This window comes from Coregonus lavaretus (assembly GCF_964263955.1).
Source record: "Coregonus lavaretus genome assembly, chromosome: 30".
NCBI classification, from domain to species: Eukaryota; Metazoa; Chordata; class Actinopteri; order Salmoniformes; family Salmonidae; genus Coregonus; species Coregonus lavaretus.
The window spans coordinates 32121293-32135400 of record NC_140017.1 but is presented as its reverse complement, the minus strand read 5'-3'; the positions used below and the strand labels follow the sequence as shown (position 1 = coordinate 32135400).

At 44.1% G+C, this 14108-nt stretch overlaps 1 protein-coding gene across 3 annotated transcripts in view; it reads left to right on the top strand.

Annotated features, from left to right (window-relative positions):
- The window catches only part of LOC311106127 (eukaryotic translation initiation factor 4 gamma 1-like), a 48350-nt gene extending 43966 nt beyond the window's left edge, over positions 1-4384 (top strand). For all 3 annotated transcript variants that reach the window (XM_084148444.1, XM_084148445.1, XM_084148446.1), the window contains 9 exons: positions 174-295; positions 539-711; positions 910-1035; positions 1150-1231; positions 1365-1463; positions 2118-2261; positions 2422-2503; positions 2847-2987; positions 3267-4384. In XM_084148444.1, the coding sequence (XP_084004570.1) occupies positions 174-295; positions 539-711; positions 910-1035; positions 1150-1231; positions 1365-1463; positions 2118-2261; positions 2422-2503; positions 2847-2987; positions 3267-3454 (1157 nt within the window). In that variant the 3' untranslated portion in view covers positions 3455-4384. The remainder of the gene's footprint in view (positions 1-173; positions 296-538; positions 712-909; positions 1036-1149; positions 1232-1364; positions 1464-2117; positions 2262-2421; positions 2504-2846; positions 2988-3266) is intronic.
- The last annotated feature ends 9724 nt before the right edge of the window (positions 4385-14108 follow it).

Sequence of the window (14108 nt, the reverse complement as noted above, 5' to 3'; positions counted from 1 at the left end):
GCAGGAGTGACCAGGGCTTTAAAGGGACAGGGAAAGGCAGAGAGTTGGTGCTATGTTATCCAAATCAGGAACAGTTTATGGGGAATTTGTAGTGTTTTAAAAGGCAAGGATTTCTCAGGCAGACATTTTGAGTAACTTCTGTATGTGACATTCTCTCTCTGTTTGGGCCACAGTGAAGAGGGAAGCTGCTCCAACCCCCCCTCCTCCCCAGACCAAACCTGCCTTGAGTGAAGAAGAGCTGGAGAAGAAGTCCACAGCTATCATAGAGGAGTACCTACACATCAATGACATGAAGGTACATCACATTTATACCCATGCAGATCATTGGCCTACATATCAACCACACACAGATATGCAACAGTTGAATGATGCATACTGTAGCTAGTTGGCCACATGGTGCTAATTTGAAAATGGCTTTCCATGTAAATGATATACAACAAACTGTTTTTAACCAGTTTTTATTACTGAAACACAGCCCTACTTTAGAGGAGTAAAAGGAACCTTTTGAATCCTGTTTGTTTCCCCTCCGGCGCTGTAGGAGGCGCTGCAGTGTGTAGTGGAGATGAACAGCACCCCGCTGCTCTTTGTGTTTGTACGGAGCGGTCTGGAGTCCACTCTGGAGCGCAGCCCCATCGCCAGAGAACGCATGGGCCTGCTGCTGCACCAGCTGTACAAGGCAGGCACCCTGCCCACAGAGCAGTACTACAGAGGGTCAGTCACCTCATTTTTCTGCCTGTGGAACAGCACTACACACAAATGAGTTGTGAAACATTGAATATGTGAAAAGGGTGGTTGGTAGTGGACCACTAGTATATTTACCTTTTTTCATTTTATAGATCAAGTCTATCTGATAAATCTGAGTGATTTTGATTTGGAGTGTGTGTGTTATGTTTGTGTGTGTCTCAACAGGCTTCAGGAGATACTGGAGGTGGCAGAGGACATGGCTATAGACATCCCACATATCTGGCTCTACCTGGCTGAGCTCATCACCCCTATGCTCCACGAAGGAGGCATCCCCATGGGACAGCTCTTCAAGTCAGTCCCAGGCTTCATTCTAGGCCTCTACTAATAATAACCCTATTCAATCAGTCAGTATCATCTATATTACGATGTGACCTACTGACCTTGTTTTGACCTTTGACCCTGCAGAGAGATATCCAAGCCCCTGGTTCCTCAGGGGACGGCTGGAGTTCTGCTGGTCCAGGTCCTTACCCTACTCTGCAAAGGAATGGTACGTTCTCTCACTACCCAACCTGTAAAGGAGATGTTGCTTTATTACCTTTTGATGTTTGAATCCTATACAAATGTCATGTTTGTGGATCCTAAGTGTTTTAAATGGAACCACCTGTATCCGTCTACCTCAGAGCCATAAAAAGGCAGGCGCCATGTGGAGGGAGGCGGGGCTTAGCTGGAAAGACTTTCTGCCTGAGGACGAGGATGTCAACAAGTTTGTGACAGAAAAGGTAAGCGGTCAGAGGTCATGACCCTGTAGGGATTGAAAGGAGATACACCATTTAGTATTGACCTTAAACTGCGCTGAGAGACAAATATGAAATAATAGTCAATTATTCAAGGTAGACTCAGCGAAATGACGTTGGCACGAGCAGCACCGCTGATATTGAGATGCAAGACTTCGCTCTCACACAATCTGTGCTTGTGCATTGGTTTGCTTTACGGTCTTACAGCCAGGGGACCAAAACAGCTGGGAAGTTGACCTCACGCTTTAACACTCTTAGTTGTTGCGAAAAATTGACCCGCTATGCTGTTTATTTTCTGCATCTACGTCATACCTTTTAGATCAATCGATCAAATTTAAATCAAATGTGATAGTCTTACTTGCATCAACAGTTTTCCCATGGTGCTTTAAGGGCTTTCCAGACAGGAAGCGGCAGCAGAGTTGCCCATTTATTTTCAATGGCACTAGGCGGGCAACGTTATTCTAGGCGGAGCGATCTGCGGTGCTCGTACACGTGAAAGCCGCTCAGCCGAGGTGGAGAAATAGGAATCTGCTCTATTTTGGCGACCTTTGCTCTGCCCCATCGCTTCCTGTCTGGAAAGCCCTCAACAGTAATGATGGGATGTTTCACTCTCTTGCTGTGTGTACCCTCTGAATGCAGAATGTGGAGTTCACCCTGGGAGGAGGAGGTGATGAGACGGAGAAGAGCAGTAAGAAGGAGCTGAGCTCAGAGGAGCTGAACAAACAGCTGGACAGACTCATACAGGACAAGGCTGACAACCAGAGGATCTACGATTGGGTCGAGGTATGATGTGTGTGTCCACTCACCCAATTAATATTTTGATTTGCTTTTGGTTCCTTCTGCAGTAGTTTTACCAATAGACTCCGTTATATATGTCCCTGTTGTATATCTCACTGCTCAACCCCACTGATATGTGTTGATGTACTGTGCCCTCCCTCTTTAGGCTAACCTGGACGAGACACAGATATCCTCCAACGTGTTTGTCAGAGCAGTCATGACATCCATCTGCCAGTCGGCCATCATCTGTGAGTTACCCTACCTTTATTGCTACCACCTCTCAATCCAATACTGTATCAGGACAACCCTCCACTCAAATACCCTTTTCACACTACATAGCAGCACTGTACCAATGCATAGTTGCCGGAACCGTGCTGGAAAGGACAATTGTGAAATAATATATCCGAGCCAGCTTATTATGGTTCAGATCACTCCAAACGCATCATCATGATGACGTGTCCGTGGACACTTTGCTTCTTGAAAGTCCAATATATTGAAAACATGACTGCTGACATGCAAAACATTTTGGGACTGTATCAATAGTGGACTAATTTAAAAAATACCAAAATATAGTTTGACCTCTGCCCCCAGGTGAAAACCCTTCCAAGTTGGATGCGAAGGTGATCACCCAGAGGGCCAAGCTGCTCCACAAGTACCTGAAGGATGAGCAGAAGGAGCTGCAGGCTCTCTACGCCCTGCAGGCCCTCATGGTGGAGATGGAGCAACCTGCCAGTGAGTGAGATACACAATGACTTCAGTCACTCTCCTCTGTTTCCCTATGTGTCAAGTCTCTTTGGCAGTTTTTTTACATGAAGACTCTCAGATTTGTCCTGTGTTTGTCTCCCAATGTTAGCCTTTTTCTTCCTTTTTTTCCATAGGGGTAATTTGACCGAGGGGTGTGGTTGACCAATTTGTCACCTAGAGTAGTTATTTGTGTGTACATTGTATATTGAAATCCTGTCTCGCTCCCCTTCCATTGTGTTGACATCCTGTCTTCCTCCTTTCTTGTAGACCTGCTGCGGATGTTCTTTGACACGCTGTACGACGAGGACGTGATCAAAGAGGAGGCCTTCTACAAGTGGGAGTCCAGCAAGGACCCAGCTGAGATGCAGGGCAAGGGTGTGGCCCTGAAGTCCGTCACTGCCTTCTTCACCTGGCTCCGTGAGGCCGAGGACGAGGAGTCTGACAACAACAGCTAGGACCTGCTCACCAGCGCCCCCTGGACTGGAGGAGGAAAGAGAACATGCTGTCTAATGATTTAGAATCTGCAAAATCCTTCTGCGAAAAAAAAGAATAAAAAAAAAAGACTGGGGAAAGAATCAGCTGGGAGATTCTACTACAGATCCAAACATGCAATCGTTTTTTATTTAATTTTTTTGTTTATTTTGCGCTGCCAATTGTTTTTGAACTAAAGTGAAATATATTGAGAAACAAATTGCAAGGGAATGATAAGCGTTACAACAAGCTGTAGGGGTGGCTGTTTCCTTTCCTTCAGTGTTTTGAGGTTTTAAAGGCGTCGTGTTGCCGTAGCAACACTATTCATGATGTTTAGCAAAACAACAAAAAATCCCCAACAGACAATGAACTAATAAAGGCTGCTCATATATATATATATTTTTGATTACATCATATATTGTGTTGAATGAGACATGATGGCCATGTCGAATGTGTGATTCTATATGACTGTCAGCGATTAGCACTTTCTTTTCGAGTGTAGGATGATTGGAGTGTTTCTTTTTTTATATAAAGAAAAGTGGTCATGCTGGAGCTCACTGTCTTTGGACATTTCATGCTGGAGCTCACTGTCTTTGGACATTTCATGCTGGAGCTCACTGTCTTTGGACATTTCAGTCGTAAGTCTTTGTGAGACTCCTGTGGACTTCATGACTATGGACTCTGGAATTCCTGGGATTGGTGGAGAGGGACTGGGGAGGGGGGGCGATGGACAATGACCTTTTTCTGCTGGGGGTCACAATGCTTCCTTATGGCCATGCCTGCCAAACCCCATTAGTCCTGTTACTTTTCTCTTAGACTTAAAAAAAAAAAAACTGTTGGGGCTGGAAAGGGAGAACGGGCTTGCAAGGATATGGATCTTTAAAAAAATAGAAAATCATAAAACTTGAAAGGTGTGTGTGTGTGTATATATAATTAACATTCACAGTATGTATCCTTTTAGTGGAAATGTATTTCAGGAGAGTTCTGTAATATATACAGTGGGGAGAACAAGTATTTGATACACTACCGATTTTGCAGGTTTTCCTACTTACAAAGCATGTAGAGGTCTGTAATTTTTATCATAGGTACACTTCAACTGTGAGAGACTGAATCTAAAACAAAAATCTAGAAAATCACATGATTTTTAAGTAATTAATTTGCATTTTATTGCATGACATAAGTATTTGATACATCAGAAAAGTAGAACTTAATATTTGGCACAGAAACCTTTGTTTGCAATTACAGAGATCATACGTTTCCTGTAGGTCTTGACCAGGTTTGCACACACTGCAGCAGGGATTTTGGCCCACTCCTCCATACAGACCTTCTCCAGATCCTTCAGGTTTCTGGGCTGTCGCTGGGCAATACAGACTTTCAGCTCCCTCCAAAGATTTTCTATTGGGTTCAGGTCTGGAGATGCTTCTTACGGAGCCACTCCTTAGTTGCCCTGGCTGTGTGTTTCGGGTCGTTGTCATGCTGGAAGACCCAGCCACAAGCCATCTTCAATGCTCTTACTGAGGGAAAGAGGTTGTTGGCCAAGATCTCGCGATACATGGCCCCATCCATCCTCCCCTCAATACGGTGCAGTCGTCCTGTCCCCTTTGCAGTAAAGCATCTCCAAAGAATGATGTTTCCACCTCCATGCTTCACGGTTGGGATGGTGTTCTTGGGGTTGTACTCATCCTTCTTCTTCCTCCAAACACGGCGAGTGGAGTTTTGACCAAAAAGCTCTATTTTTGTCTAATCAGACCACATGACCTTCTCCCATTCCTCCTCTGGATCATCCAGATGGTCATTGGCAAACTTCAGACGGGCCTGGACATGCGCTGGCTTGAGCAGGGGGACCTTGCGTACGCTGCAGGATTTTAATCCATGACGGCGTAGTGTTTTACTAATGGCTTTCTTTGAGACTGTGGTCCCAGCTCTCTTCAGGTCATTGACCAGGTCGTGCCGTGTAGTTCTGGGCTGATCCCTCACCTTCCTCATGATCATTGATGCCTCACGAGGTGAGATCTTGCATGGAGCCCCAGACCGAGGGTGATTGACCGTCATCTTGAACTTCTTCCATTTTCTAATAATTGCGCCAACAGTTGTTGCCTTCTCAGCAAGCTGCTTGCCTATTGTCCTGTAGCCCATCCCAGCCTTGTGCAGGTCTACAATTGTATCCCTGATGTCCTTACACAGCTCTCTGGTCTTGGCCATTGTGGAGAGGTTGGAGTCTGTTTGATTGAGTGTGTGGACAGGTGTCTTTTATACAGGTAACGAGTTCAAACAGGTGCAGTTAATACAGGTAATGAGTGGAGAACAGGAGGGCTTCTTAAAGAAAAACTAACAGGTCTGTGAGAGCCGGAATTCTTACTGGTTGGTAGGTGATCAAATACTTATGTCATGCAATAAAATGCAAATTAATTACTTAAAAATCATACAATGTGATTTTCTGGATTTTTGTTTTAGATTCAGTCTCTCACAGTTGAAGTGTACCTATGATAAAAATTACAGACCTCTACATGCTTTGTAAGTAGGAAAACCTGCAAAATCGGCAGTGTATCAAATACTTGTTCTCCCCACTGTATATTCAGTTTTTGGGGGTTTTATTTTTCAAAAATAAGTGCTAATGTTATGCCATGTATTTTTTTTCAGAAACAAAGTGGCAGTTCTATGTATTTATATTTTTCTCTCCTCAGCTAGCAGAAGGTGCTTGTAATTATCCACCGGAGGTCATTGATTACAATTTAATTGAATATTTTGTAAATAATGTTTTGCTTTACTTTATGAAGTATTTAATTAAGAAAATGAATGCCTCTTTTCATATCCAAAACTGGAAAAGATAATAAAGAACATTGCAAATAAGAAAACACTGGAGAAAAAAAAGTTTTTGTTTCCAGAGAGGGGAGGACTGTCAGCCTACATGTTGTTTCACAGTAATGTCAGATTTCAAACTGTTACGCCCCACTATGTCCTCTCACTCTGTTGCCCCATACAAAGAAACTGAAAGCCTTTACTGTACTTAATTGTCTTGTGGAATGAGGAAGCGGACTGGGCATTGTGTAAGTCTCAGCCAATCAGAACATGAGTATGCGGCTCCACCGCTGAGAAATTGCATTTGTGTGTTTTCATTGTCTCCGCTTCTAAAGTTCTCCCGTCTGCAGAGTTGTGTGTTCTGACTGTTCTCTTTTGTGCAGAAGTTCCATCTGTGTAGATCGAGGGTGGAAGAGGTGACTAGACCTTAATCCTACACCACAGATTTGTATGGTCTGACCAAAGTAACAGGTCAGTCATGTTTCAGGCCCCCTGAACTCTTAACCTATTCACTTTTTGTGTGCACTCTGAGCCCTCATCAGTCCTCACTACTTACAGTGGGGGGAAAAAGTATTTAGTCAGCCACCAATTCTGCAAGTTCTCCCACTTAAAAAGATGAGAGAGGCCTGTAATTTTCATCATAGGTACACGTCAACTATGACAGACAAATTGAGAATATTTTTTCCAGAAAATCATATTGTAGGATTTTTAATTAATTTATTTGCAAATTATGGTGGAAAATAAGTATTTGGTCACCTACAAACAAGCAAGATTTCTGGCTCTCACAGACCTGTAACTTCTTTAAGAGGCTCCTCTGTCCTCCACTCATTACCTGTATTAATGGCACCTGTTTGAACTTATCAGTATAAAAGACACCTGTCCACAACCTCAAACAGTCACACTCCAAACTCCACTATGGCCAAGACCAAAGAGCTATCAAAGGACACCAGAAACTAAATTGTAGACCTGCACCAGGCTGGGAAGACTGAATCTGCAATAGGTAAGCAGCTTGGTTTGAAGAAATCAACTGTGGGAGCAATTATTAGGAAATGGAAGACATACAAGACCACTGATAATCTCCCTCGATCTGGGGCTCCACGCAAGATCTCACCCCGTGGGGTCAAAATGATCGCAAGAACGGTGAGCAAAAATCCCAGAACCACACGGGGGGACCTAGTGAATGACCTGCAGAGAGCTGGGACCAAAGTAACAAAGCCTACCATCAGTAACACACTACGCCGCCAGGGACTCAAATCCTGCAGTGCCAGACGTGTCCCCCTGCTTAAGCCAGTACATGTCCAGGCCCGTCTGAAGTTTGCTAGAGTGCATTTGGATGATCCAGAAGAGGATTGGGAGAATGTCATATGGTCAGATGAAACCAAAATATAACTTTTTGGTAAAAACTCAACTCGTCGTGTTTGGAGGACAAAGAATGCTGAGTTGCATCCAAAGAACACCATACCTACTGTGAAGCATGGGGGTGGACATATCATGCTTTGGGGCGGTTTTTCTGCAAAGGGACCAGGACGACTGATCTGTGTAAAGGAAAGAATGAATGGGGCCATGTATCGTGAGATTTTGAGTGAAAACCTCCTTCCATCAGCAAGGGCATTGTAGATGAAACGTGGCTGGGTCTTTCAGCATGACAATGATCCCAAACACACCGCCCGGGCAACGAAGGAGTGGCTTCGTAAGAAGCATTTCAAGGTCCTGGAGTGGCCTAGCCAGTCTCCAGATCTCAACCCCATAGAAAATCTTTGGAGGGAGTTGAAAGTCTTTGTTGCCCAGCGACAGCCCCAAAACATCACTGCTCTAGAGGAGATCTGCATGGAGGAATGGGCCAAAATACCAGCAACAGTGTGTGAAAACCTTGTGAAGACTTACAGAAAACGTTTGACCTGTGTCATTGCCAACAAAGGGTATATAACAAAGTATTGACCAAATACTTATTTTCCACCATAATTTGCAAATAAATTCATTAAAAATCCTACAATGTGATTTTCTGGAAATGTTTTTCTCATTTTGTCTGTCATAGTTGACGTGTACCTATGATGATAATTACAGGCCTCTCTCATCTTTTTAAGTGGGAGAACTTGCACAATTGGTGGCTGACTAAATACTTTTCCCCCCCACTGTATATAGCTTTACCACACACTTTATTTGATCTCCGTTCTATCACAATTCAGGCTCCTTTTCAGTTTTCTTTCTTTTCTTTTTTTTTTTTTGCACAGCGGAGTACCTGGTTAATGGAATGGGGCTGTCGTTTTGGATATATTGGTAGGTAGGGGTTTTGAGATTTAGGTTTACTAAACAATCATTAAAGAAAAGCTAAGATGCAAGCATTCTCATACCCTAGTTAGTAATAGGTCTGTCTAATTACTGTAAAATGTGGCAGCCACAGACAACATTTACATTTTAGTCATTTAGCAGACGCTCTTATCCAGAGCGACTTACAGGAGCAATTAGGGTTAAGTGCCTTGCTCAAGGGCACATCGACAGAATTTTCACCTAGTCGGCTCGGGGATTAGAACCAGCAACCTTTCGTTTACTGGAACAACGCTCTTAGCTCTAAGCTACCTGCCGACCACAAGTTCCTGGGGGGGGGTTGAGTGCCAAGGCTGTCTGTAAACAGTGTAACGGCAACGAGGTCACCTCCATACTGCGCTGAGTCAGATGCAGGTACTGTACAACCACTAGCCACATCCCGCCATGACTGTCCTATGTAACAAACTCACTTAAACTGCAACCTCCAACTTTGAACATATCTTGGATCTAACTATGAGCAAGATTGATAGAGCTCAAGTTCTACACGCTGTGCTTCTATCCCTCCCTTGTGTCCAGTACTCCCCTCCTCTCAGGTCTCATCCCTCTATCCCTCCCTGGCTGACCTTGTCCAGTACTCCCCTCCTCTCAGGTAAGTCGGATTTTGTGAAAGGGTACAACACGCCATGGTTGCTGTGAGTTACACCCACTGTGTGAGCCGGTATTTGGTACAGAGACAGTGCAATGAGTCATGAGGCCAGACAACAGGGCTGTACTGACCTGGCCTACCAGATGTTCCATAACATAGAAGTACAGTAGTCTTACACTGTAACAGCACCTTTTCATCCTCCAACACACTCAAAAAAACCTTCCTCTCCACTTAATTTTTCGCCTTTCAATTTGATGATCAAATGGCCTCCTCAAGAATAGTAAAATGTTGTCTTCTGTGATAAACAGAAATCCGTCCTCTACCTTGTATGTCCCCTTTGATAGAAAATGTTCTGAATGGTAATGAAGGCAGAAATCGTCCCTGGCCACTATATAATTTATTCCTGTTTATTCTGTTAACCCTTTGACCAGATAGACAGAGCAGAGTTGGCAGCTCTTAGAGCTAGATTCCGTTTCCTTATAAAGACATTCAACCTCACGCCCTCTTCAATAAACTACTTATAAAGACATTCAACCTCACGCCCTCTTCAATAAACTACTTATAAAGACATTCAACCTCACGCCCACTTCAATAAACTACTTATAAAGACATTCAACCTCACGCCCTCTTCAATAAACTACTTATAAAGACATTCAACCTCACGCCCTCTTCAATACATTACTTACAGTGCATTCGTAAAGTATTCAGACCCCTTCAGCTTTTCCACATTTTATGTTACAGCCTTATTCTAAAATTGATTAAATAACCCCCCCCCCCCCAAATCTACACACAATACCCCATAATGACAAAGCAAAAATATGTTTTTAGAAATGTTTGCAAGTTTATAAAAAAATAAAAGTATTCAGACCCTTTACTCAGTACTTTGTCCTGTTTGCGGATGAACCTGCTGCCACCACCATGCTTCACCGTAGGGATGGTATTGGCCAGGTGATGAGCAGTGCCTGGTTTCCTCCAGACATGACGCTTGGCATTCAGGCCAAAGAGTTCAGTCTTGGTTTCATCAGACCAGAGAATATTGTTTCTCATGGTCAGAGTCCTTTAGGTGCCTTTTGGCAAACTCCAAGCGGGCTGTCATGTGACTTTTACTGAGGAGTGGCATCTGTCTGGCCACTCTACCATAAAGGCCTGATTGGTGGAGTGCTGCAGAGATGGTTGTCCTTCTGGAAGGTTCTCCCATCTCCACAGAGGAACTCTGGAGCTCTGTCAGAGTGACCATCGGGTTCTTGGTCACCTCCCTGACCAAGGTCCTTCTCCCCAGATGGCTCCGTTTGCCCTGGCGGCCAGCTCTAGGAAGAGTCTTGGTGGTTCCAAACTTCTTCCATTTAAGAATGATGGAGGCCACTGTGTTTTGGGGGACCTTCAATGCTGCAGAATTTTTTTGGTACCCTTCCCCAGATCTGTGCCTCGACACGATCCTGTCTCGGAGCTCAATGGACAATTCCCTCGACCGCATGGCTTGGTTTTTGCTCTGAAATGCACTGTCAACTGTGGGACCTTATATAGACAGGTGTGTGCCACTCCAAATCATGCCCAATCAATTGAATTTACCACAGGTGGACTCCAATCAAGTTGTAGACACATCTCAAGGATGATCAATGGAAACAGGATGCACCTGAGCTCAATTTCGAGTCTCATAGCAAACGGTCTGAATACTTATGTAAATAAGGTATTTCTGTTTTTCTTTTTTATACATTTGCAAAAATGTATAACCTGTTTTCACTTTGTCAATATGGGGTATTGTCTGTAGATTGATGACATTTTTTTGGGAATCCATTTTAGAATAAGGCTGTAACGTAACAAAGTGGAAAAAGTGAAGGGGTCTGAATACTTTCCAAATGCACTGTATAATAAAGACAGCATTCAACCTCACGCCCTTTTCAATACACTACTTATGGGGACAACATTCCACCTCGTGTCCTCTTCAATACACTACCTACAATGAAGACAACAGAGGTTTCTTTCATGTAATCACTGTAATTTTACCCCGCTGTAACCTTATCCCGGTGGCCATTTTGTTTCCTTCTTTTATCGGCTTATCTTGCCTGACTGTTACAGGAACCATTCTCTCCCCTTCAGTTACTGACATGGTCTAATCTTCAGCCTCCTTTTATCCTGTTTATCCTGTTAACCCTTTAACCACTCCAGATAGTTGAATGCACTGTATAATGATTCAGGTTTGTGCATTGCTTCCATAATCACAAGAGGGAGCCGTCACACCATCTATGTAACTGCACATTATTGATGTGAGTGCATAACACCTCTGCCTGTGTATTGCAGGGCTGTCTCCTACCAATTACATTAGTTTTGAGCTGTACAGGGACCCCAGCATGGAGCCATCTATTCCAGGCATGGTGGAGGAAGCATCCTCAACAAAAAACCCAAGGGATTCTTCATACTAGAGAAGAGTAAGCAGCTTGTCACTCAATCAGTCGGTCAACCAACAAATGATTGTCATTCAATCAGTGGCAGTGTACTGTATGCGTGGGCACCTCCTCACAGCTAACGATAACGCCTACATCGCTCGTGATGTCACATGCCTCCTTCCTGGGCCGCATTACTCACTGTAAATCCCTGCGCAGTAACACAGTGCCAACACACCCTGCCCTCACCACCACCCTCACAATGCTGTTATCACTACTCACACTACTCAGTGTCTGGGCCTGCTTCTCTCTGCGTGTAGGTTCATGTGTGTGTGTGTGTGTGTGTGTGTGTGTGATTTGAGTGTTAAGACATGTTATGTTGAAAGTCTGTGTAGTGAGAGTGTGTGGGACTATATATAAAAATCTGTTCATTAACAAGTTGCCGTAATTATATGCATACGTGATTAACTGGTGTGTGTGTTTGGCAGCTGTCTCCCAGAGGAGAGCCCTTCAACCATACAGTCCAGTCCCATTGGACTCTATTACGTAAATCATCATGAGTCCTTTATCCCATTGTGTCTACTGGGTTATTAATGATCTACCCCTTTATTATCCCATTTATGATCTGTGTGTTTGTTCCCGACTGTATTAGCAGATCCGAGGTCAGTGTTTATAGTGTGTCTAGTGGAAGCTCTGTTCCCACACGTTCCCTGTTAGTGTGCCTTTGATCAACTGCTACAGTCTGTTCATCAATAAAGTCATAAATAAAAGCAATCATTCAGAGCTGTTGTCTGTCACCACTGGTGTTGGTTGTCTGTCACCACTGGTGTTGGTTGTCAGTCACCATTGGGGTTGGTGTTGGTTGTCTGTCACCACTGGTGTTGGTTGTCTGTCACCACTGGTGCTGGTTCGTAGTCTCTACATTGGATATCTTCTCGTTCGGTGGGTCTATTGCTGAAGCTGCCAACCACGGCCAGAATCAGTGGGGAGATCCCAAAGATAGTAAATGATGTGTGGCCTCTCACTCTGTCCATCCTCTCTCACCTTGCTTCACAAGTTCTCCTGAATCTGCCAAATCAACTAAGTAGTAAACAACTACTATCTGCAGTCCTATCTACAGTATGGTCCTGTAGCCTCCTATCTACAGTATGGTACTGTAGCCTCCTATCTACAGTATGGTCCTGTAGCCTCCTATCTACAGTATGGTCCTGTAGCCTCCTATCTACAGTATGGTAATGTAGCCTCCTATCTACAGTATGGTCCTGTAGCCTCCTATCTACAGTATGGTCCTGTAGCCTCCTATCTACAGTATGGTACTGTAGCCTCCTATCTACAGTATGGTAATGTAGCCTCCTATCTACAGTATGGTACTGTAGCCTCCTATCTACAGTATGGTCCTGTAGCCTCCTATCTACAGTATGGTACTGTAGCCTCCTATCTACAGTATGGTACTGTAGCCTCCTATCTACAGTATGGTCCTGTAGCCTCCTATCTACAGTATGGTCCTGTAGCCTCCTATCTACAGTATGGTAATGTAGCCTCCTATCTACAGTATGGTCCTGTAGCCTCCTATCTACAGTATGGTCTTGTAGCCTCCTATCTACAGTATGGTACTGTAGCCTCCTATCTACAGTATGGTCCTGTAGCCTCCTATCTACAGTATGGTACTGTAGCCTCCTATCTACAGTATGGTACTGTAGCCTCCTATCTACAGTATGGTACTGTAGCCTCCTATCTACAGTATGGTAATGTAGCCTCCTATCTACAGCATGGTACTGTAGCCTCCTATCTACAGCATGGTACTGTAGCCTCCTATCTACAGCATGGTACTGTAGCCTCCTATCTACAGTATGGTACTGTAGCCTCCTATCTACAGTATGGTCCTGTAGCCTCCTATCTACAGTATGGTACTGTAGCCTCCTATCTACAGTATGGTCCTGTAGCCTCCTATCTACAGTATGGTAATGTAGCCTCCTATCTACAGTATGGTACTGTAGCCTCCTATCTACAGTATGGTACTGTAGCCTCCTATCTACAGTATGGTACTGTAGCCTCCTATCTACAGTATGGTCCTGTAGCCTCCTATCTACAGTATGGTACTGTAGCCTCCTATCTACAGTATGGTACTGTAGCCTCCTATCTACAGTATGGTCTTGTAGCCTCCTATCTACAGTATGGTCCTGTAGCCTCCTATCTACAGTATGGTACTGTAGCCTCCTATCTACAGTATGGTACTGTAGCCTCCTATCTACAGTATGGTACTGTAGCCTCCTATCTACAGTATGGTCCTGTAGCCTCCTATCTACAGTATGGTACTGTAGCCTCCTATCTACAGTATGGTACTGTAGCCTCCTATCTACAGTATGGTACTGTAGCCTCCTATCTACAGTATGGTACTGTAGCCTCCTATCTACAGTGTGTTTAGCTGGAGGAGATAAAAGGCCAGGCTAGTGAAGTATTACAATCTTCACTACATGCCTCCTGGAGCCTGACCAAAGACCAGTCCATTGGGTGTTCATCTCTATCCCCTCTGATTTCTCTCTCTCT